We start from the raw sequence: 24,549 nt of genomic DNA on the forward strand, positions 1-24,549 counted from the left end.
CGGCTCCGCCCAGCCCAGCCGGTGGCTCCTCCCCCGCCGCTCGCCGCGCCGCGCCGCGCCTGTGGCAGCCCGGCAGCATGGCGGCCGTGGAGACCCGCGTCTGCGAGACGGCGGGCTGCAGCAGCGAGGCCAAGCTGCAGTGCCCCACCTGCCTCAAGCTGGGCATCCAGGGCTCCTACTTCTGCTCTCAGGTGAGGCCCCGGCGCCGCCACCCTCGCCTCCTCGCCCCGCTTCCTCCCTGCTTCCTCCCCGCTTCCCGCTCTCCCTGCCGGCTCCGAGGGGCGCCCACCCGGTGCCCGCTGCGGCCGGCACTCACTCATGGCCCCGGAGAGCTGCGAGGCGGTGGGCCGGGCTGGCGGCGGCAGCGGGTGTCGGCCGGAGCCCCTCGCCGGGCCCGCGGCCGCTTGGATTGCGGGAGCACCTCCTGCTCCTCGGCTCCGGGCGCGGCGCGGGGGCTCGGGTAGCGCTGCCCCGCGCCGGAGGGCGCTTTGCCTCCCGCGGGAAGGAAACGTGTTGGCGGGGGGGGTGGAGGGGGGTGGGAACGCTGTGGTGAGATTTCCAGTCGGCGAATGAGACCGGTGCGCCGGTGCCGGCGGCGGGCTGCTCCCCGCCTCGCGTGCCTCACGCCGGCCTGGGCTCGGCTCCCGGCGGGCGCGGATCTGCCGCTCGGCCCCGCGGGAAGTTCCCCGGCCGGGGGAGGCGGGGCGCTTCGGCTCGGCGTGCAGCGAGGTCCGCGGCGCAGGGAAAGGCTCGTGAGGGGGTGCGCGGTTCCCCGTGAGCGGCGCCTCCCTTCCCGAGCGCGGGCTTAGTCTCCGTGCATGGGCTTAGTGAGCACAATGAGGCGTGCTTGTCAGGTTCCGGCGTGTGTGCCTCTGGGTCTGCATCAGCTCCGGGAATGGAGTTGCGTGGCGTTACCAAACACAGAGGACTTGTTGCTCCGCAGGCAGTGCTGCTTCCTTTAACTAGACAAAAGCTTTGTGGAGAACGATTTGGTGCTCTGCTTCCTTTTTTTTCTTCGAAATGTCTGTGGATATTTTACTTCCAGGCTACAGAGCGACGAGGTTCAGGTTGGGCCAGTTCCAATGCAGCCACACAGTTCAGACCTCGGCTCTCCTCACATCTCACCATGGTCCTAGTGTGCTTAGGTACTTCCATTAAAAAGAAAGGACTGCCTGATGGCTGCATGGTGGGTTTGATTTGTTGTGTTTTTTAACAACTTGGAAATGCATGGCAAAATACAAGGCTGAAGACTTTGAGCCTTTTGTATGTGCCATTCCTGCTAACGTCCAGTGAGGAAATATGATTCACAGGTCAATGGTGGAGTTCACGCAAGAAAGTCATTGGAAGTCTGTTGATAAACTTCATTAAAGCTTTTAACCACCTCAGCTAGATTAATGTACTAATTGAGCAACATGGTTACTTCTGAGTCAGAATATGAGCTGATAGTTATCATTTGCATAGGGCTTGAGAACTCCCCATTTGAATGTAACATGCTCACTGTACTGTGTCTGGTGCTTCCCCAGAGCCTCTGGGCCACGTGCTAGGAGTCAGTACTGTTATGTGGACTGCGACTCAGAGTTGTGATGATTCTGTGCATTTAGCTCCAGCATGGTTCTTGAAGGTGGCTTGTAGGGTTTGCTCTGCATTTTAGTACCCGTTTTGACATGTCTGATGTTCATCATAAATGCATCTTCAGCAAGTGCGAGTATTAGCTGATGTTGACAGTACCATTTTTTAACAGACCAGGGAAGCTTGTAAGCAAAATAATATGTTTGCTTCTCTCTGTCCTGTCCCCAACTCTGTTTAGATAGGTTGCATTGATTCTTGTCTATGCATTAAGTGTAATTATTTTGAAATATTTGCTATTGCCATAAGGCAAAATTACCGGGATTATTTATTGGCATATTAAAGTAGGCTTGTAAAACTGCCTTGTCTAGGAGATAAAGTACTGGACTGTTAATTCTGAGTGACCATGAGTGTGTTCTTTCTCCTTATTGCCTTAGTCAGTCAAGTGGGTAAGCATAGTTGTTACCCATATGAAAGGTGCTTTGAAAGTCTGGGGTGAGTGAAGCATGTCATAGAAAAGACAAGGGAATTAACAGCAGCCTGCTTTCGAGATATGCAAAAAACGTCATGTACTGGGAGACCTCGTGTTCCTCCCTGCAGGCTGAACATCAGTCCCCCATAGTCCTCTGTGTTATCTGAGGTGTGCCTTGGAGGAGATGGAGGTTCACGAGCATCCTGTGAGCTCCAAGTGCTGTCGAGAAGGTAGGTTAGGTGCTGCTGACAATCTGGCTGTCCATTTGTACAGGCACTGTGAGGCTTATTGTCCCTGCTCAAAGGGATCTTCAAAGCCAGGATATTTTCTCTGAGCTCCCAGTAAATTTCAGCCGATAGTGCAGGAGCGGTCAGCATCTGTGTAACTTTTCCTAAGGTTTCTCCTGAGTGGTTTCCTTTCCACAGTAGCATTATATGCATAAATAACTTCTCAATAAGCTAGTAAGTGAAAGTAGGGTATTATTCCACCTTAGAGTATAGCCTGCTTTGTAGCTGTCCATTACCTAAAGGCATAGTCTATTCCCTCCCACTGAGGTTGCAGGTTTCAAACCCTTCTATTGAGCTGGACCTGATCCTTTGGTGAGCTGCTTCTGAGGTTTTTAGGACTTTATTTTAATGGAGGAACAGCATTTGCATCAAGTTTGCTGCTAATCAGCTTCCTGAAGCTTTGCTAGATCAGAAAGCATTCTACCTGAGAGCAGATTTATGCCCACTCTGGCCCAGCTGTGGAGTTTCTCTGTTCTTACTGAACACACAGTGGTAATCGCACTCATGCAGCCTCTTGCTCTGGGCACAGTTCAGGACTGGAGTGGCAAGCCACCTAGTGTCTCTGTACAGGCACACATGCTAGATTAATCAATCTGCTTGAGGCCTGCAGAAGAGGAAAAAAAAAAAAAAAACAACAAACCATCAGGATCATAATGTAGATATGACAACATACAATATTGTGTACACACACACAGCAGCCTATTGGTATTTCCTTTATATCCCTATATTAGAAGCCACTGCACAGTATGAGCACTTGCTCATACTCCTGAAGCTCCAGTAAGAGCTGAAATTACATTTGCAGGAATGCATTTTTTCTGGTGCTGAGATTAAACAATAGGAAACTGAACTGCTCTGAAAGGTAACAGATATGGAAGGATGTGTTTGGATTATAAATTGTGATGTGTGCTTTGTTACGACAAATGAACATGCATAGCATAGGGCTGAGAATGTCAGCGTGGTGAGGAAGTCATCCCACGACTTACCGAACATCATTTTTCCATCACTGTACATATAGAATTGAAGTGAACTTTTCAGGTAAGCTGTATTAAGACAATGATTTCCCCAGTGAATTTATGGGTTGTGTTTCTCCTTCCTTTGACAAAGGGCATTATTCTAGTGCCTGTCCCCCTTCTGCTTCAAAAAAAGGACATCTCAACAACATGCCCTGAAAATGCTTACTCTGAAGTAATTTGACATCCTCAAAATTGCCTTTGAGAGAACACAGTTTCTCCTCTGGATATATGCACCTCATAAGCTGGATATGCAGCTGAAGGGTGTGCTGGTGGTGGGTCATGAGTGGAAAGAGGCTGAGGCAGCTGTGCACCAGCTTCACCTGTGGTTTTACACAGGTAATGGAGGCAGGGCATAGGCGGCTTGAAAGTATACCAGTTGAACCCTGGCAGTATTTCTTTTTTTTTTCTTTCAGTCCAATGTATAATGAGAGGGCATATTCTGCTGAGGGATTCTGTCTGCTGTTAACCTTTTGTGTCTCATTTAGCCTAGTCAGTCAGGGTCCTGTTGCTGCTAGCTGTCTTCCACTGCCTTGCTTAATCTTTTGTAAGACTTTCTGCAGTGTTTTGTGGATTTATTAGCATAGACTCCGTTACTCTATGTCCCCAGTGTGGAAATAACAGATGCCCAGCATTGCATCTCCAGTGTGTTGTTTCTCTTAGTAAGATAAATTTGCAATTTTAAGATCTGTCTTTATAGACATGTGTCACTTCTGTGTAAATTATATGTATTGTACCTATTCAGTTGGTGTTTAAACGCACAATTTGTATTTTTATCTGCCTTCTAAAAGCTGCTGACTGATACACAGAAGCAGTAACTGCTCTTGAGATTATCAGTTACCTCTTTTATATGACCTTTCTAATTATACGTTGGTCTCTTACTAATAATTTTGCATTGCTTTGCTGAACTCTTCCTCTCTCATGTTATTCCTATCTATGTAAGTGTCCCAGGCTAGACAGAGCTGTCTGAGATGTTCTGTGGTGTGGACTGTGTACTGGTGTGGGGTCATTTCCCTGCCAAATTCGGAAGGATCTATTTCTAGGCTCATCATGGAAGCCTTCTCTTACTATCAATTCAGTGGCCTGCACTGCCTATTTCTTTCTTTCTGATATTTGGAGGCCACAGATGGCTTTTCTGAACTTTATGCTGTGCAGCTCTTCTCTCTCTCACAGCGGTAGATGGGTGGGTAGTGAGTGGAAAGAGGCTGAGGCAGCTGGGCACCAGCCTCACCTGGGGTTTCGCACAGGTAATGGAGGCAAAAAACCCTCATTTGGAGGGTTTTTTTAAATCCACTGAGGGAGAAGTGCTGCTGTTTTCTTGGTGACTGTGTACTGTTGCACCTTCTTTCTGGGAGGTACGTTTTCCCTGATATTTACATCTAATTTACTCCCAGATCTGGGCCCTTGATAACTTTGGGTACTCAAGGTCACAGTAATTTATTAAAAATTGGAATCTTGACGAGAGCAGTGGTATCCCCCCGACCCTGTCACCAGCACCACACACCTTTGCTGTTTCCTTTCACCTTCAGTGTGTTGGGTGTGGGGAATGGAGACCAGAAGAAACTATTTTTTGTCTTCTGTCATGTCACAGCATAGGACGAGTGCTGTATTTCATTCTTGGTGTGCTGTTCTTTGCTGTGCTTAAAATAGGCTACAGCCTGCTGCTTGGATCCAGATGCAACAGTTACAGTTTTCTTTTGATATAAATGGTACGCTGCGGATAACTCTCTGCTAGGTATTTCGACAGATTTCCTAGGTGAAGAAGTTGTTATTTTTAATTGCTTATAAATCCCCTGTGGTAAGTGCCTGGTTATTGTTGAGACACAGATGCAAAGTATGCGTAACTTTTTGAAAGCAAAACTTTGGGCTGCCAGGCAGGCTTCCTGAGCTGGTATTCAGTGTACTGAGGAGCTGGTCCAGGTTGCTGTTCTCTTAGAAACACAGAATACTTAGAGTTGTAAGGAGCCATTAAAGGTCGTCTAGTCAAACTCCCCTGCAATAAACAGGGACAGCTAGAGCTAACTAGATCAGGTTGCTCAGAGCCCCATCCTGCCCGGCCTGCAGCGTCTCCAGGGATGGGGCAACAACCACATCTGTGGACAACCTGTTCTTTGTTGGTTGTTCTTTTGCTACTCTTAAAAACTGCTTGTATACCTCTGTAAATCTGATAGAGAGCTGCAAATCTGATAGAGTCCTTTCCTCAAAAAATGGCTCCTTCCTAGAGTCTTGGGGTGAGATGAGGCTTTAAATGAAAAAACGCAAGCTTTGTTAGCATCAAGATGTTACGTGGAGGTGCTTCCCTTGAATCTGCAGGCATGCATTCACTTCATCTGAGAAGCTGGGGGTTAGCTATGCCACACAGGTTGTTCTGTGCATTTTGCCGTGAGTTTTTTAGGCCAGCAGCTGTGTCTTCTGGGCATTTTCAGCACCTCAAAGAATATCAAGTTTGATATGGTAAAAGGGAACTGTTTCATTGTAATATCAAATGTGTTAACAGACCGTATTCCTAAGTCACTTATGTTTATGGATAAAATGTAAGGTTGGTCTGTGTTGTATTAAATATACATTGCTAGTAACATAATATTTCTTTGAAGCTAAATGTCATACTTTTTTTTTGTTAGTTTTGTTTTGTTTGCATACCTTAAAGGTGGTTTGGTTAAACTCCAGTTCTCATTACATAAAATAGCACGTGATCTCAGATTAAGCCTGAGACGGTTTTACACTCCAAAGGACACTTTAAAAATCTATCTTAAAAAAGTTGCTCAGAATATTTTTAAATACAGCGTACTTCTTGGCACTGTTTCTTAGACGTTTGCCTGACTATTACATCTCAGGGCATAATTACGTGCAGAGCGCCAGCCAGTCTGTCCCTGCAGTCTCAATTCCAGCTGTCTCATTTTTTGCTGTAGAACGTGTATTTTTTGGAAATTCAGTTCCATGGTTCTAAACGATGAGTGCCATGGATGGAGAGAGGTGCTTCTGTGGAAGCCAGATGCGAGCTGGAGCTCCCACCAGCTACCCACGCCAGGCTTTGGGCAGTGTCTGCACACTTGCCAATGCATGCAGTGTTCAGGGCCAGGTTGTATGGAGCAGCTGTGCCCAAAAGGGAACCGGAGCCTGCAGAAGGCTGTGACAGCCCCAGGGCTGATGGTGGAGCACACTTCAGCTGAGCTGCTGTCTTGCACGTGTTCAGAGAAGCCTGCAAATAAGTATGTCTTGAATTCTGCAGTGCCTACAGAGCTTCCTGTACTTGACTAATTTATTGGAAGCTAGTTTGGGTATGTCTGTGCTATACAGAGGCTTGCAGTGTAAATATAGCCCAGTTTTGGTTCATTTAGTCCTTTTTTTTCCTCTGGCATTTGGCATTTGTTGTACTTTGCTACCACATAATCCCACTGTATTGACAGTGAGCAGCTTTCCTTCTATTACTGTAAAAATGACAGTTAAAACAGGAGAAAAATCCTTGCTATGTTGATCAGTTATTTTAAAGGAAGAACAATATTTCTTATTGTTCTTCCAATGGCCGATTTGGAAAGAAAAAGAAAAAACAAAACAAACATATTTGTTAGTGAACTCTCTGTGCATACAGAAGTGCCCTCTACTGTGAAACAGATTCTGCCAAGCTGCACGAGTCTGCAAATATTTTAACCAGCAGATGTAGGACTAAGTCCTTCAGGTGGAAGTAATTTAGAGAAATAACTTGGCTTCCATCAGCTGTTCCAAGAGGAATCTTTCCAGCTTGTGATGGTGAGAGTGTCTTTAGTTACCTTTTGGTAAATGTACAGGTCCTGGTGAACACTGTTGAACTTGTCTCTACACACAAAGTCAGCGAGATTGGTTTCAGGATTGCTCAAGACCAGAATTGTTGTTATAGGTTTATGTATATTAATGGTCTCTAGCAAAAGCAGTTGTGTTTTTTGTCCTAATAGAATAATTGTATGCAAGATTGGTCTAAACAAATTCAGGATGGCTCCTCTGCACGTTCCCTTTCATCTCTGCTTTTATTTTGTTTAAGTGACAGGAGTGGGGCTCGTAATATCAGGAATACTGGTGGATTTTGTAATGTTCGAAAGAAAATTCAGGAAGTCTTCCAAGTCTTGAAACCAAAATTATGTTATCCCTGTGTGCTTTTCCTCTGAAGGTTGTTAATTTTGTCACACAGCTCTGCAAAGCTATGTGTTCCTTTCCATTTAATAAAATAAAAAAAAAAATTAGGAAAGTATCTTGTTCACTTTTTCATTTTATTATTGAAATTCACCCTGGATATTGGATATTTTTTCTTGGGTTTCACTTATTTAATCATTGAAAGCTTTCTGTGCTGATCTGTATGTGACATAGGAACATAAAAGAATTGTTAGAGGCAGGAATGGCAACAGGAAGGTTGAAGTAAATGTCTCAGCAGAAGGCTGAGAGGAGGTTCAGCAGAGAAGCCTTATCAAAAAGCAGGATTTTCTCCAGCAAATTCTCTGCAAAGTGGCCCAGATGGAGAGAGAGGGAGCGGCTTTCTTCCATGGCTTCTCAGGAAGACTGCTGTACAGACGGTGAGGGTGTGTGAAGCATTCAGAGGTCTGACGGTAGTGCTTCATAGCCACAGGGATGATTCTCCAGCCTGTGAGGTAACAGCAGCTGGATTTTATCTGAAATTGCCAAAGCAGAGCTATGCAGATATGCCCAACATAGTGCTTGTGCAGTAAGTTGTTGGATGCAAATCGTTTGTACTCGATAAAGTCCAGTGCTTATGGGATGCATGTGACTGAACCTACACCAGCTAGGTGGGTTGGTGGTGGATGCACTGTGTACCCTCTGAAGCCTTCCAGAAGTGTCGGACCAGCACAGAGGTATTCTCTGATGATGCACCATTTGTGGAATGGCCTGTGCAGCACAAATGTTTTTGGACTCGCTGTGTGTACTTGCTGCTGTTGATTGATGTGCACGTGCACAATATATAGGGCACGTGTCTGGGGCGCTTGGCTGTACAGTGGCAGTTGACAGAGCTGCTGTTCTTTTGGAAATAGAGGACAAGTGAAATCTGGGAAACATATTGGAGAGAACTCAGACACATGGCAGCCTTATGCAGGATCCTTTTACTTTGGTTACAGCTGCAGGAAACAAAAAGCCAACATAGAGACTGTCAGGTTATGGTGCTGGCAGCATTGTGGTGCTCGTGTGGTGTTTGCTGGTTAGGAGCCAGCAAGAAGAAAAGGCCTCAGAGAAGGGAATGGGATTTGAGAATGCTTCTCAAAATTTCATGGGGAAAGAAAAATTCAGTTACAGCCAGTAATTACCACAGTGGATGGATGCGTTCGTTCCCCAGTACTCCCTTATCTCCCAAGAAGTGGATTCTAGATTTGCAGACCTGGTTCCTCATAGTCGCTGCTGTAAGTTGTGTAATCCTCCTTCCATCTTTGGCACATCAGTCTCTGTTCTGAAGTATAAGCAGATTAAAAGCATATTGGTCCTTCTAGTGTTCTTGAAATAGGGCTTTTAGCCTTTTTCTGTGAGTGTGTGTGTCTTAAAATAGACCTCAGTTAAAGCCTACTCCTGTTCCCACAGCTTTCCAGCAGAAAACAGATAATAATGCAGCACAAAGGTCTGTGTGTGCAGCAGGTTATACAAGCATGACAATAAAACCTACTGCTGCTTGTACAACAAGGTGTTCTCCCTTTCATCTACACTGGTGCTTTCAAAGCGACCTGTTATCTGGTCCACTGCATGATACTGTGGCGTGCTGAGTGCCATCTGGAGATAGTGGCAACTTCAGGTGTGGTGCAAAACAAGACAACAAGGAACAGGTTGTGGCGATGAGGGCAGCAGGGTCTCTTTGAACACAGGCACAGTTGTACACCACTTTATCATGGGCTTTTGGATACAACTTGATAAGCACCATTTGCAGAGACAACGGGAAGAATATGGTGCTGCAGGAGCAGACGGTTCTGATGGTGCAGTAGCAGCTGTAAAGCAGGAGCAGAATCTCACCCACAAGGCTTAGCTTGCAGCTTTGTTGTCTTGCATTGCTTTAGGGTTGTGTATGTTAGGTTGAATCTGCTGTTGGCTCCAGACAGTAGTTTTATGATGATGATTCAGCGTTAGTCTTTCCTTATAAAGTAAAGCAGTTTGTTTCATGCCTTTTTCCTCAGAAATCCAGCAGTTATTGTAAATAATTGGATTTAGCTGTTTCCTACCAGTTGGTTTCATAGCTATATATTACTCAAAACAAGTTATTTTCTAATTAGCACCATAGAGGATTGCCTTTAAATGCTTTCTTGAGCAGCTTTTTTTACTTCCACCTCTCCTTTTTTTTCCATGTCTTTCCCTCACCTTAATCTTTCTGTACTCTACTCCAACGGCCAGGCATTTCCTCCGCTCCTTTGCTGATTCATTGCTCTTAGCATGAAGCACTCCATTTGTGCTTGGGAGGAAGGGAAAAATTACAGTCTCCTTCACACACACTCTTTCCTTGCTTTCCATCTCAATTTCATCTATCGTTATGATTTGCATTTCTTATTTACATTCAGTAGCTCAGTCTTTTTCTCCACATTGATCTCTTTAATTTGTTCCCTTGTGAGTATGCCTGTTGACCTCTGTTGCTTCCTTACACTGGGGAAAGAGGCTGAAGGGCTGCAGTTAGCAGGAGCCAGGGGAGGATCACCCTGCCTGCTGCAATGTCCCAGCATTAAGTATGGAGATGGTCCACTTGAACGCTTACGTCTGTGCTTCTTGGAGCAGCGCAACATTTCAGTCAGCCTAGAGTAACCATGGTGTTTAATTATTCTTGAAATGATGAGGGGATGATATTTAGTGATAGGATTAGCTCACTGTTCTTCATTTCAATGGGTGCATCCGTTTGGCTGTTTTTTGTGACTATTCTTACTCATGAGCAGTTGAAGGTTGTATTTCTAGTGCCAAGACTGGCAGTTACAGCAGCATGTACTGCAAGTGGCTACGGGGGTTAACGCCTTCCACCTTTTATATTTTAAAGCACAGTTACTTCTTAGTTTTTGTGGAAATGATGCGTCTGTTCAGGATGAAGCTACTTAAAAGTGTAATTTTTGTTTTCTTTGCAATTCTAGGAATGCTTTAAGGGAAGCTGGGCTACTCACAAGTTATTACACAAGAAAGCAAGTAAGTTTTTTACCCATATTAAAATTCTGTTATGAATGTGCATATGGAAATCCTTTTGGTGCATTTGCTCCCCTTTCCCCCAGTAGTGTATCATTGTTTTGGTTAATATAGTTTAAAAGTAAAGTGTGGGAGATGGGGAGTATATTGGTGATTAAGTAGTATAGTGCAGTTTGCTTTGTGTCATTCCACACGTAAGTGTGCAGCTACACCTGGAGTATCTGACTCAGTTTTGGGCTTCCCAGTACATGAGAGACTTGGCTACACTGGTGAGAGTCTGGCTAATAGCCACGATGGTGATGAAGGAACTGGAGCCTCTTATGAGGAGAGGCTGACGGAGCTGGGGCTGTTCAGCATACAGAAGGCTCAAATGTCATCAATGTGTATGAATACCTAGGGAGAGAGTGCAAACAGGACAGTCACACTTTTCAGTGGTGCCCAGTGCTGGGACAAGAGGCTGTGGGCACAAACCAGAACACAAGAGGTTCCATCTAAACACCAGGCAGCACTTCTGTGCTTTGCAGGTGATGGAGCACTGGCACAAGCTGCCCAGAGGCTGTGGAGTTTCCTCTTTGGAGATGTGTAAAAGCCACCTGGATGTGGTCCTGGGCACCCTGCTCTGGGTGGCCCTTCTGGAGGAAGGAGGGGCTGGAGCAGATGGACCCAGAAATGTCAACCTCAACCATTCTGTGATCCTTTGTCAAAGAATGGTATGGGTTTTTCAAAAATATCCAGCACTAGATTCTAGATATCTGAAATTGCATTGTTCCTAGTAATGTACACGTTAGACAAATTTCAGTAAAAATGTAAAATTTCAGACTGTGGTACACAAATCTCTTCCTGTTCCTTTTTTTTTTTTTTTTCCCTGAAATAATCCTTCAGCTGAACTGCTAGGTATATGAAGTGAGAAAGAGATCTGAAATAGAGGGCGAGGAGAATAATAAATCATACGTCATTGCCAAGATTGTACCATCCATAGCATTTTGATTCTTGATGTAGAAAAAGCAGTAAGGTGAGAACCGTTTTGGGAAGCTTTTGTGATTCAGCACTTGCTGAAATGCAAGTCAGTCAGAGTGCAGCTGTTCTGTACATTTCCCACTTTGGAGGGAAAAAAAAACCTGGCAAAAATGTCATTGGGCACTAATGCAGCTATTGACAGGGGGATACATTGTAGATAGGATTTTGCCCAGCTTAGCTGAAGGTGATAGAGATATCTGTATGTCTTAGTTATGGCTCACAGATCTGGTACGGAAGCATTGGTAGACTTGTAGATTCCCCTTATCTGGGGAACTAAAATATCTTAACTAGCCCCTAAAGAGAGAAGGCAGACCTCAGTTCTGCACCTGCCTTCCTCAACCCAGCCATCAAGCCTAACTTAAAAGGGAGTTGAGATTATAAAATGGTATGGCAGAAAGCCAAAACCTCATGTCACTTACCTCCTCCTCTCCTAAAGTCCCAAAAAACTTTTTTTTTTTTAATCCATGATAAGTTATAATAGCTGGAAATAGAACAGACGAAAGTCACAAATGATTTCTCTCTTTCTGCGTTCTCAGAGTTCTCATAGTTCACACATGCATTCTATATCCTTTTTGTACCTGCAGGAATAGAAAATTGCCTTTGTGGTCAGTGCAATTAATATAGATATGGAAATCCTCTGGTGTGTTCCCCTAATGCTGTTCATCTGACAGTAACTTTTTGATCATATCACTAAATCCATGATCTTGCTGGCTTCCTGGATAACTGAGACCAGTATGAGTGGGGTTGGTTCTGGTAGCCCTCAAATCCTTGATGCCGGAAACTGCTGAAGCATCTCAAAGCAATCTGGAATATGGCTTAATTATAACTTTTTTTTTTATATAAGTTATTATTTCTCAGTGGTTCATCTAAACTAATGTTATGTGGGCAGATGGCTCAGATGTCAACCATAGGGACTGAGAAACTCGTTTTAAGGTGTGCTTTAGAACTCTTGCCATTTCTTCATTCTTGTGAGATGTGAAAAGGGAAAACAAACTTAACCTACCAGGTTATGAGTTAACAACGAATGCTGCCAGATCTGTGTACGTCTGGGTTGCACTTGGGACCCCAGAGCTTTTATTCTTGGTAGAAATTATCTTGCTGCTAAAATTTATTATTTCTTTATTTTGTCTTTTCAGAAGATGAAAAAGCTAAACGTGAAGTATCCTCTTGGACCCTGGAAGGTGACATCAACACAAATCCCTGGTCTGGTTATCGATATACTGGCAAACTCAGGCCGCATTATCCTCTGGTAAGTAATAAGTTCCACTGTACTCCAACACTGGTGGAAAAAGTACATATTACATAGGAAGGAAAAGCCTATGAGGGAGCATGCATCAGACATAGATTTCAGTTCATGCTTTTTCTCCATATATTCTGAGATTTATTCTGCAAAATGCTGCTGCTAATTAAGAATTAAGATGTCATCTTCTATCTGTTTGCTGCTCTTAACAGTAATGGAGCAGTCTGCTTCAGAAAAAGTCAAGATTGATTTAGAATTTAAATAAGTAGCTTGATATAATTGTATGTAATGGTTTGAAAAAAATTAGTGAATATACTGGTGAACAGCTCTGCTGAAGGAACAAAGGATATAGCACTAGAATGCTATATTATCCTGCAGTGGAGTAATGAATAACTGGAGTCTGTAACATCTTCAGCTGTCAAAAGTAGGCTGAGAAAATGACCTCAGTATAGCTGTGTTTTTAAGCTGGTAGAAATTTGTATGTGGAATAAGCCAAAATTTACAGAATTAATGACATTTCCTTTACAGGTGTCTTTTCTAATTGTCATGTACTAGAAATCTTTCCTCTGTAGCATCCTCTCCATAGTATCTATTACAAGAACAGATTGACAGTGCCTGAGCATGTGTGTGTTAGTCACTGGAGAAAGGATTTTGCGGTGTAGGTTTCTTCTTTTGTGACTGTTAGATGTATTCTTGCAATTTAACCATCTTTGTCTATGATTTATTTAGACACCAACAAGACCTGTGCCAAGTTACATTCAGAGACCAGATTATGCTGATCACCCACTAGGTAACTCGAAACAATTCACAGTTATGGAGCACTGTATTTGCTTTTTCCTTTCTTTGATTGAGGAAACATTTAAGGCATGAATTTAAAGCATGGATGTGCTGGAAATGGGAATCTTTGTATATATTATCTTCACTTTACTTTGTCTGCCCCCCCCCCGTTTAACTTAACAATATAAAAGCATGAAACTAAAAGTAGTTACAGTGTTGTATTTTATTTCGTTGTGCTTTTCAGGATCAAAGTTTGTAATGAGTTATATTTCAGAGGTGTTCAGGGAAGAAAAGGCAAAAACATGCAAATTATATTCCTCTGGTTAACTTCATAACAAGTAGCAAACATAGCAGAAGTTGCTTGACACATACGAACTTTAAGCCATTCTCAATGATGTGTTGGAAATGAGTTAAAACACCAACAGAAAACTCTAGTAAGCAGCACCTGTAAGAGAACTATTAAATGACTTCTTTCTATCTTTAGATGCAGAAAGGATAGATGCAAAATTACTTGTTTATTTTCCACTTTTTTTCTGTGGCTTTGGACTTCTGTTTCCCTAAAAGCTGCTTAGAAGTCTGTTGGAATTATTTCTATATTTTCAATGAGTCTTTAATTATTCTTTACAGAATGTAAGTACTTAAACAGCACGAAATGCTGTTTGTTGGAAGTCATTCATCTAATAAAACTGAGCTTGCACATAATCTGTTAGGAAAAACTTTGATGTATTTGTCAGTTGGTTATTGCAGTAGTTTAATTAGAGACGGTTGCAAGTTTATATAATCCTTTAATGGCTATTTTAGATTATTATTTATTTCCAAAGTAGCTTAAAAATACTTTTATATGAATAAAATACTTCCCTTAAAACTATGATCTTAAAGTTGTGTTTTGAGAACATTTTGACTGGCTGGACAAATTGTATGCAGGAAGTAAACGGGCATTCTGAGCACGTTTGAGCGTTACAATGTTGAGGAAGGCTTACAAGTTCAAATTAATCTGGCTAATGATAATAATGTTACGACTGGTGTGTTTGTTACTTTAGCCTGTGGTGAGAAAGTGGATATTTTTATTGCTGTTGGTGAGCTAATTAACTTTCTTGATTGGTTACGTGTAGCAATAATTCCTCCATATAATGTTTTTTGTTTGTTTACCTCCTCTTTTTTTCTTTTTCATTTCCCCCAGGAATGTCTGAATCAGAGCAAGCTTTAAAAGGAACCTCTCAAATAAAAATACTGTCACCTGAGGATATAGAAGGGATGCGAGTAGTGTGTAGGGTAAGGAGGTCTTGATTTTTTTTTTACAAAATGCTTTTATTCTTTAAAAACATACAGTAAAATAAACAGTTAGTGACAACACATTTGAGAATACAGATTTCAAACTATGTTTGAGTTCCGAAAAATAGTTTGAGAAATCTTGTGTTTTATGTCTCTTCTCATAACTCCAACTTGCAGTGAATTATTTTGTAAACAGAAAGATTACTTTTATCCATTTTCTGGCTTTGTCATTACTTGTGAGAAATACTTTGTGGCTGAAATGTTGTTACTGTTAAGAACATATTTTATAGCACAGATGTGATCAGTGTATTTTCTTCTCTTCCAGTTAGTGCCAAGTTAAAACTAAAAAGCAAAACAACTTTTTGTTTACTCATTTGCAGCTTGCTAGAGAAGTATTGGATGTTGCTGCCATGATGGTGAAAGCAGGTGTAACTACTGAAGAAATTGATCATGCTGTCCATTTAGTAAGGTTATTTTATTGTTTTTTCTGGTGTTTTCAATTGCTTTGTTCTCTGTCTTTATTTTGGAATTAGTGTTGCAGAGTTTTCATTGTTGTTGCATGAATTCTTCCTATATTTTGAACTATTTCCCACTCTGAAGATAGTAAGTAGTGCAGATGTTGCAGAGTAGTGCAGAGGTATGTTATATAGCACAATGGTAGATTCAAAATAAGCCCCAGAGTAGGAAATCCTGTGACTCTAAATCAGCATCTTAGATATTTCCAGCTTCAGACTCCCTCTGAGTTTCTTCACCTGTTTTCCTTGTTAACATCACACAGTTTTATTTCTTTAAAATCCTTTGAGCTCCACAGATACTACTATATAAAGAGTATCATATGATGATACATATTTAGGCCTTGGACTTTTGTGCTCAGTGTTGTTAGTTAAGATGTACAGAGGAGAAAGTTTATTTATTTATGTTTGGGAGTCGGAACTGGGGAGCCTGAGATAGAATTGAAAAGAAGCAGCTTAGGGTTTTAAAGGTGGGGGGGTAAAGAAGTGGTGCTCAGTCTTGTTTGGCTTTTTGAAAACTGTGAAAAATTTTAGACCTGGTACTTAAAAATAGTCATTGAAAATGGCTGTTTTTCATTCGATTAAATATTTCCATGCTTTGTTCTACACCTGAAAGTTTCAGCATTCATAGTTGAACATAAAAAAATGAATGGAAGCAAAATGAAGACGGCTTTGCTGTCTTTCTGTTTAAAAGATGCAAAGCATAGCAGAATACCACAGTGCAACAAAAATGCTTGTAGAATCTTATTTTTAGGAGTCACAGTATTTCAAAATATTCTTACTGGAAGGCAGTTGTTTATGATTTTATTTTCTACAAAATGTGCTAATGCAGAGTGTATTTTCTCAATTAGGCTTGTATTGCAAGGAATTGCTATCCTTCTCCTCTGAATTATTATAATTTCCCTAAGTCATGTTGTACATCAGTGAATGAAGTGATCTGTCACGGAATTCCTGACAGGAGGCCATTACAGGAGGGAGATATCGTTAATGGTAAGGGCTATGAGAATTAACTTTCTATTTCTGATCTTCAACACTTTCTACTTTCCAGTTAAGCCATTCAGTGAGGTGAAGTTTATCTAGCAGACAGCACAATTGGAATAGCTTCTATTTAGAAGCTTTTGTTCTCATTTACTAGTTAACATCTCTGCATATTTAAATTAACGATGCTAGAACAATTTCAAAAGCACCTTAAGAGCTTTATAATTCTTCTGCACTGATCTATTTGTAGCATTATTATAGTGCCTGAGTATTCCTGATACCGAATGTTTAAATTATTTTGTTCAAAAGAAAAAAGTTTTAAGCCATCTGGTATATTTTTTTCTTAGGAATGCTACTGGAAGGTTCTCATGTATTCAATGTTCGCAATGAAACTTTACTTTTTTGGCTGGAAGTGATGGGTTTTGGCATTTCAGTTTTTGCAAAAATGTGACTCGTTTTAAACTTGCATAGAAATAGCTGAAGTTAAAATACGCCTTGGAACACGATTGCATACCTACTTAAATTTAATTTTGTCCTGTTAGTGCTGGAGTTGATTTTCAGGAAATATTTTAACCAGGTAAATCGCCATGGAATTATGAGATTAACATTCGTGTTCTTATATTTTACGTAGAAAACCAATAATAAACTTTTCATGGCTGTGCTGCATAGATATTCGGTTTTATTTTTTCTTATATTGTTGACCAGAGAAATGCTATCTTATTGATTTAGTTCTGCAATAGCAAAGAATAAGTGTGAGAATTTATTCTGCTGGAATAGTTTACATTAGGAATTCTTGCCAAGTGTTCTTGTATCTTCACAATTACAATACTATATTGTATGTCGTTTTGTCCTTTTGATAATCAAAGACAGAATTTCAGACATAACATTATTATGTGCTTGGTATTCTTTGCAGTGGATATTACTGTCTATCGTAATGGCTACCATGGAGATCTGAATGAGACATTTTATGTTGGAGAAGTTGATGAGGGTGCAAAGAGGCTTGTCCAAACGACATATGAGTGCCTAATGCAAGCTATTGATGCAGGTAAACCCTCATGCTGCAGCCTGAAGTTTTACAGTTTTGGCTCTCAAACACAAGTGCTCATATTTGGCAGTACCTGGGAATGATTTCTGTTGCAGAACACAGAGGTGCTAGTGTGCATCTCTAGCAGATGACATCTATTATATAATACATTGATTATTTTTAATGATACACTTCCATATGTGGTTGTTGCAACATTTTACTTTAAATGTGGGTTTACAAGTGAAATGTAAGTGATGCTGAGGGGATCCACATATGTTGATATTTACATAGAGACAACAGTATTGGACAATTACATGAATAAAACATCCTTAATCCGAGTTGTTCTACTTCTCTAATTTATATGGCACTGTAACATGAACCAGTAATGCAAAACATTGTTTGAAGACAAACACCACATCTCGTTGCCCCAGCAAACTTAACTGTTCAGTGTTATACCTACTTACATACTTGGTGAATTAAGTGATCATAGTGGAGGGACGAAGCTGCTTACTAGAACAGGTGAGCACATGAAACCTGAATGTTACAGAGGTGATGTTAGCCTGAATGGTGTTAGGTGATTAGTTTCAGTGAAAGAAAGCTCTGTAAAATTGTATCTTTTAAATTTTGCAGTAAAACCTGGTGTTCGGTATAGAGAACTGGGAAACATTATTCAGAAACATGCTCAAGCAAATGGATTCTCGGTTGTTCGGAGCTACTGTGGGCACGGAATCCATAAACTTTTCCATACAGCCCCTAATGTGCCACACTATGCCAGTGAGTATTCCTTCTGCACTGTGCTACAGACAGGACATGCTTTGCAATGAATGCACTCGATTGAGTTCCTGCTCTACTTTAATAAAGCAGCGTGTTGTCTAACAGTCATTACGTTAGCATTTGTACACTTGTGAAATCATTTGTTTTTTGAACTTGGGATCATAAAATGTTTCATGAACGTAAGTAGATGTGTTACATACTCATTCTACGCAATGAGTAGGTAAGTTGTCAGCTTTTTTGTATCATTTTCCGACAAATCCCTCAGATCAGTCCCTATCTGGCATGAGTAGGTAAGCATTTTCAGTCGGAGATCAAAGTGAAAACTTTATGCCATTTCCTGATGTATATAAAAGTAGAGTGGTTTTTGTTTTGTTTTTGTTTGTTTCTTGCATGATGTAGACAGGTGATGTGCCTAAATCTGGATCCTGTTTCAATTCCCTTTTCTCCATTTGAATGTTATGGTGTTGCTGGAAATCATGCAGGGTGCAGAGCAAGAGAGATCTACCCCCCTTCTCCCTTCCACCTCCTTGGTGTTCTCAGCTTTAGTTTTTGGAAATGGCCATGTCCCTATAACTTTGGCAGCAGGACTGAAGGGCAGCATCCACAGAGGCAATAGAGAGAAGCTTGAAGATGAGTGGGCAACTAAGGACTGGAAAAATACCACAAAGCAGCGATGAACAATTCACACCCACTTCAGCTGCATAACTCTCCTGATAGGGTCTTCATTTCCTCGGGTCTGATGGATGCCTCTATCTCCACTTATTCCAAAAAGCTCTAGCAGAGGATGTACTTGTATCACGGCAGTCCAATATTTTGGCTTTCCTGGGCCACACTGAGTGAAAAGGAATTGTCTTGGGCAACGTATAAAATATATAACATAGCCAGTGTATATAGATAACAGAACTTCTTTTTTAATAAATATATTTTTTTTTTAATTAAAATATTTTTAAAAGGCAACAAAAGTGTAAAACTACTGGGTTGGACACATGTTGTAGATTACAATCACTTCTGTAAAATGATTTTTCAGGGAATAGAAAGAAAACAGTTAATCATCAGGTAGAAGGGTATCAATTTCTAGTATTCAAATTTGGTGATGTATGATGAAGAGAATAGGCTGCCTGGAGGAGTTGTCAAGACCAAGATAGATGGGCCTTTGAGCAGCCTGGTCTGGTGGAAGGTGTTCCCTGCTTATGGAGGGTTGGATATGGGGATCTTTAAGGTGTCTTCCAACCCAAACTGTTGTCAGATTTCAAGAGAATCTGAATTCTGGACATGGAGGGACATTTTATGTAAAATAAAACATAATTTGAGAAAAAGAATATTTGTCTTTCCAGGTTGATGGGGACTTTGAGCTTTTTATTTTTTTATTTTTTTTTTATTTTTGACTGAGCCAGAATGTCTATTACCAAGAAATTATACTGTTTTCCTTTTTTTTTTTTTTTTCCTGTTTCCTTTTTTCTGTTTTCTTTCATTTGGTTTTGTGTTTGTTTGTTTTGTTTTGTTTTTTTAAACACAGATTGGCAACAAATGTAAAGTGGAAAAACTTGAACCCTTTGGACAAGAAAAAATGAAAGCTGCTGCTTATTTCTGGCTTAATATGATCAGATTTTTTAAAAGCAAAAAGCTCATTTTATAACCTTTTGAATTATTTAACAAAAATTATGGAAATTTATAGGGGCAGAAAAAAAGGATAAAACTTGTGCAGATGCAAAAAAAACTAGAAACTGAAATGTAAGTGTTGAGCACAAGAAATACCAGCAGATGATAAAGAATGAGGCAAGACCCTTTAAGTAAATGAAGTATTCTGTATTCTGTTATGCCTACCCAGCATCTGAAGTTTTTAAGACATCCAGGTGATGTAGACATTTTAATAGATTTCTACAACTAGAGATCTCTAGGGATGGTGAATCTGTATGTAGGAGCCTATGCAAATTTTGTACCAGAGCAGAGTGGTTGAGATACTGGCATTTGTTCGAGCTCTCACATTCTAGGCATAATTGCATCTAAGCTGTACTGAGGTTCACTTGCCCTGTTTCAACAGGGCAAAGGAAAAGAGCTGAAGCCTTTCTCCAGAGTGCACTCCTACATGTATACTGTGCATCACCTCATAAACCTCCACAGAAAGACTTAGGCTTATCTAACATCAGAAAGTTCCAATGCTAGAAATTCTCTGTTTATTATTTTCTTTTAATGCTACCTAAAGAAATACCTCATTATCATCCTGATACTGCCGTGTCTCCTTTAGTATTCCAGAAGAATGAGGGGGACAGTGTCTTTCAGAAATGGAATCATGGGATTACTAGACTGTTAGCTTATTTCAAAATTCATTGGAGGTTTCAGTGGAGCTGAATTAAGAAGTCTTCAAGCCTTCTCTGAATATCTTAAATGCTTATTTTTACTAAAAATTTTAATTGATGTCTTTCATCATAAAAGTTTGTAGACCTTTTTTGTTTTTATAGAATTGGAGTTAGACAACAATTAATTTCAAACTCCTTGAGTAAATATTGCATAGAAGAAGGAAAGAAAGAGAGCACTAATGGAAATTTTAATGTAAGATTAAAAATGAATGGACGAGTGAATGCACCATCTCTCAAGGACTTTTCTGACTTCCCCTTGCTATCTTCTTCTAGGACGAGGATTCATCTATTACCTAAGGTGTGATCAATTTTCTAACTTGAACGTTTATTTTATTGCAGAAAACAAGGCGGTTGGAGTCATGAAGCCAGGTCATGTATTTACAATTGAACCAATGATCTGTGAAGGTGAGCAGTTTGGCAAAAGCCAAAAATCACTACACTAAACTGATTCTGCATAATACCTGAACAGAGTTTACTCCATGTTTATTATTAAGAAGTGATGAAATAGGAAGCTGGTCGTGTTCTGTATAGTTGATAGATTTCTTTCAGTTCTTTTGGGGGAACTAATATCTGGTATTTAAATTGTGAATTTTTGGCTGGTTTTACATTTTCAGGTGGTTGGCAAGATGAAACGTGGCCTGATGGTTGGACTGCGGTAACAAGAGATGGAAAGCGATCTGCTCAGTTCGAACACACTCTTCTGGTTACTGATACAGGCTGTGAGATCCTAACCCGGCGAATGGATAGTACTCGTCCCCATTTCATGACCCAGTGATAGTCTAGACTGAGCAGGTGGATCTGAACGATACTTATTTGTCTCTGTACTATGCATTTTTTTAAAGAGTACAGAATAGAGAGGAGTTTCATCATTTGCTTTGTTCTTGCTGATTGTAGATAAGAGAGGAATTCATTGAAGAACTTGTCTGGTAAAGCAGAGAAGAATTTAAAGAATTTTCTGCTTTCCTCTTACCTACAACACTCGTGCTATATATATATTTTTTTCTTCCATTATCTCTTTTGCACCTTTCTTCCAGTTAGACCTGCGGATGCTTCTGTTGCTGCCATATTAGCTAGAAAAGTGTGGGTAACCTTTCCCACCTGGATTTGTTATTCTGGGATCCAGTTTTCTTTTCACTTCAGTGTGCCCTGTTTCTCTTGGTGTGTAAGCAGCACCTAAGATTTTATGTGTTTCTAGTTCCAAAGACCCATTCCTGCTTCTGCAGATGCTGTTCTAATGGGCTGGGCCTCATTTGTTTATCAGTTGAGAAACAGTTGAAGGGAGAAGGACGTGCATGTTGCAAGAATAGATGATCCTTACCTTTAATTCCGTTTCCATCTTTCTGCTGGTGATCTCTGTGGTAATTGTGACTGTAGGTGACACACGATATTAATGCAGGACTGACTTCTTTTGCTAAGAGATTTCTAGAATGGCCTTCCTACAGGGAAAACTGCTAAATTCTGTCTTAACTGCAGCTCTCTGCAACAAGCCTCCTCTCTGTGGAGCAGTGTTTGCAGGCAGTCTCCTGCTCCAATAGCTTGGTGAAAATGATGCATCAGACGTAGCTAGAGAAAAGAATAAAACAAGAACCAAAAAGATCCCACAATTCGTAGGATCCCTGTGTGGGTCAGCTGTGGGACATTTGTTACAGGTACGTCCACAGTAGCTGTGGGGGACTGGATATGTGAGACTTACACAGTGAGATGAGTACATATCTCAAAAGTCCAAGTATGAGAAGATGAAACATCAATGCTGTATTACTTCTTTTTTTTAGTTCTAAAACAGCTGTTTCTCCCTCATCAAACAGTTGTGTGAGTTTTATAGCTGTGTAAAGTCTTAGAGGGGCATAGGAAAACTGATCTTTTCCCTCAGACTGTACAGTGGGCTATCTTAATTTTAGTACATATGCACTTTTTTCTTGTCTGTGGATCATGATCAGCTGGTAACCGTCACCTCAAGGAGTCCACATTGAGCCTCTGTCTTCTCTGTATCCTTTCTTTTCCCCTGCTTACTTCCTTTCCAGTATCTTTGGTGTCTTTGCTGAGGGAATTTATTTTTTCTTTTCTGAATTGTAATGAAATTTTTTTCCCCACTGCAGACTTAAAATCTTACATCGCTGTAATGCAAGAAACAGTTAAACCAATGCAGACATTAAATCATACAACTGTGGGCATGAAATAGACCTTTTACAAGGTATCCAGTGAATTTGTTGTCACATTAGATCCAAGCATGAGGTACTGCATGCCCTTGGCAATGCAGAATTTAGATGGGGGAAAACGTTTGTGCTTCACATAACTGGACTGACACAGATTCTACCAAATACCAAATTTACCAGAAACGTATTCTCTGCTCTGAGTGCCTCAGACCTCCATTGCTGTAAGAGTATCACTGCAATGTTTTCATTACCTTTATTATTATTTTTTTTTAATTATGCAGTAAAGTGACCTGAAATTATGCATAGAGAGTGTGTGTGTGTGTGTGTGTGTGTGTGTGTACGCGTGTGTACAGATTTTAACAAAACAGACTGTAGTACTCTGAGTGGAATTACCTGTGTTGAATGAAATGTAACATATTGAGAGGACTATCCTGGAGGTTTGCCCACCGTCTCACTCACGTGAATGGTTACAGTGGTCTTGCCTTTTCTATGTGTGTGTGCGTGTGTGATGGGGGGCCTCATTTTTGTTCTATAAAATAAAAATTGCAGCTGCTTTTAACAGAAATCACATTTTTCGTGATCCAAAACTAGAAATAGCATTTCTAGGTTTCTCCAGGTTTGCTTGCACTAGTGCAAGCCTACTAGTAGATGCATGCAGCCAGTTAAAAATCACACTTAAACCTGTGCATGTGTAACGTGGATACCTCTTTGTTGTTGCACAAATACAACCAAATTTAGCACCGCAAGTTTACACCACAGGTAATCTATGATGCTATGCATTTCTGTCTATAAATTGAAATTGCAGTAAGAAAACTGTTTCTACTGAGTTCATACTGTTGCAGTATTTTTAAACAAGTGAAAAGTTTGGACAGCATCTACACCTGTTCTTTGAACATGGGATAGGTAACACGTCAGCCTGGAGAACAGAATTATTTAATAAAAATGTTGTGAAAGACCTTTTTCACCTATCTAGCCATAGCTTTGCTTGAATGTTACATGTTGTGCTTATTGGATTTGGGAAATGATCTATTTTTTTTTTCTTACAGAAGTTGCTATCCATTACAAAATACAACACAACAAAAAACCTTACATCAGTTTTCTAATTGTTTTTTCTTTCCCAGAAATTCTTGCAAAAAATACAATTGTACAGTCTTCTCTTAAACAATCTTATTTTCGCTTTACTATCACTTCCAATTCAAGAATCATACAAGACAGTACTGAACGTGTTCATATTGTTTTTGAAAACCCATATGGATATTTGAGAAGACGTGATAGGTAATGTTCAATAAAAATAAGAGCATGAGAACATGAAACAAGTGACATTTTAGTGCTGGTGCAGCATTTTTGTACGCTGCTGTCACATACACACAGTTAACGTATGGTCATTTGGTAGAAAAGTTTTATTCATTGAAGTCCTTAGAGTTGGCAAGACAGTTATAGTTCTATAGCACAGTACCTCAGTCACCCAGAATGGGGTATGACAAAGAGACTGTGTGTTAATGAGCCCCTCTCACATGAGGAACTTCAAAGACAATCCCTTTACTTAATAGCTTTGCAGGACAAAGTAGTCTGTAAACTCCACGTAGGACATCAATTCTTCAGCCTGGGAGGAAGCTGGAAGTCTTAAACTCGATTCTTGGGTTGCTGAATGTCTTTGTCTTACACTGGTGTCATAAGACTGGCTTTCCATAAACACAGTAAGCTACAGATTCCTGAGAGTGGTAATATAATCCAAACAACATGCTTGTGTAGTCTCAGAAACCTGGAGGAACAACTGTTATAAATGCTTTAATTTTGTTGCATCAGTTAGGAAGACGAGGCTTGCTAAGATGCTAAGTGAATGCCATATTGATGTAATCCTGTTGTTTCAGAGTGCCCCATTGGAAACTATTAACAACAGTAAGGTTTTTTGTGTTTTTTTTTTTTTTTTTTTTTTTTTTTTTTTTTTACTAAATTATCTAATTTTCAGCCAGTATTGAAGGAGCTTATAA

The 24,549-nt window shown here is 40.7% G+C and overlaps 1 protein-coding gene across 1 annotated transcript; it reads left to right on the forward strand.

Moving 5' to 3' along the window:
* Position 1: 1 nt before the first annotated feature.
* Positions 2 to 24,424, forward strand: METAP1 (methionyl aminopeptidase 1). The gene is made up of 11 exons (XM_048941237.1): positions 2 to 191; positions 10,406 to 10,457; positions 12,608 to 12,720; positions 13,441 to 13,501; positions 14,669 to 14,760; positions 15,141 to 15,224; positions 16,124 to 16,262; positions 17,164 to 17,295; positions 17,905 to 18,048; positions 20,745 to 20,810; positions 21,020 to 24,424. The coding sequence occupies exons 1-11, from the start codon at positions 78 to 80 to the stop codon at positions 21,178 to 21,180; spliced, it is 1,158 nt and encodes a 385-aa protein (XP_048797194.1). The 5' UTR covers positions 2 to 77; the 3' UTR covers positions 21,181 to 24,424.
* The last annotated feature ends 125 nt before the right edge of the window (positions 24,425 to 24,549 follow it).

Source organism: Lagopus muta, chromosome 4, assembly GCF_023343835.1.
Source record: "Lagopus muta isolate bLagMut1 chromosome 4, bLagMut1 primary, whole genome shotgun sequence".
Classification (NCBI taxonomy): domain Eukaryota; kingdom Metazoa; phylum Chordata; class Aves; order Galliformes; family Phasianidae; genus Lagopus; species Lagopus muta.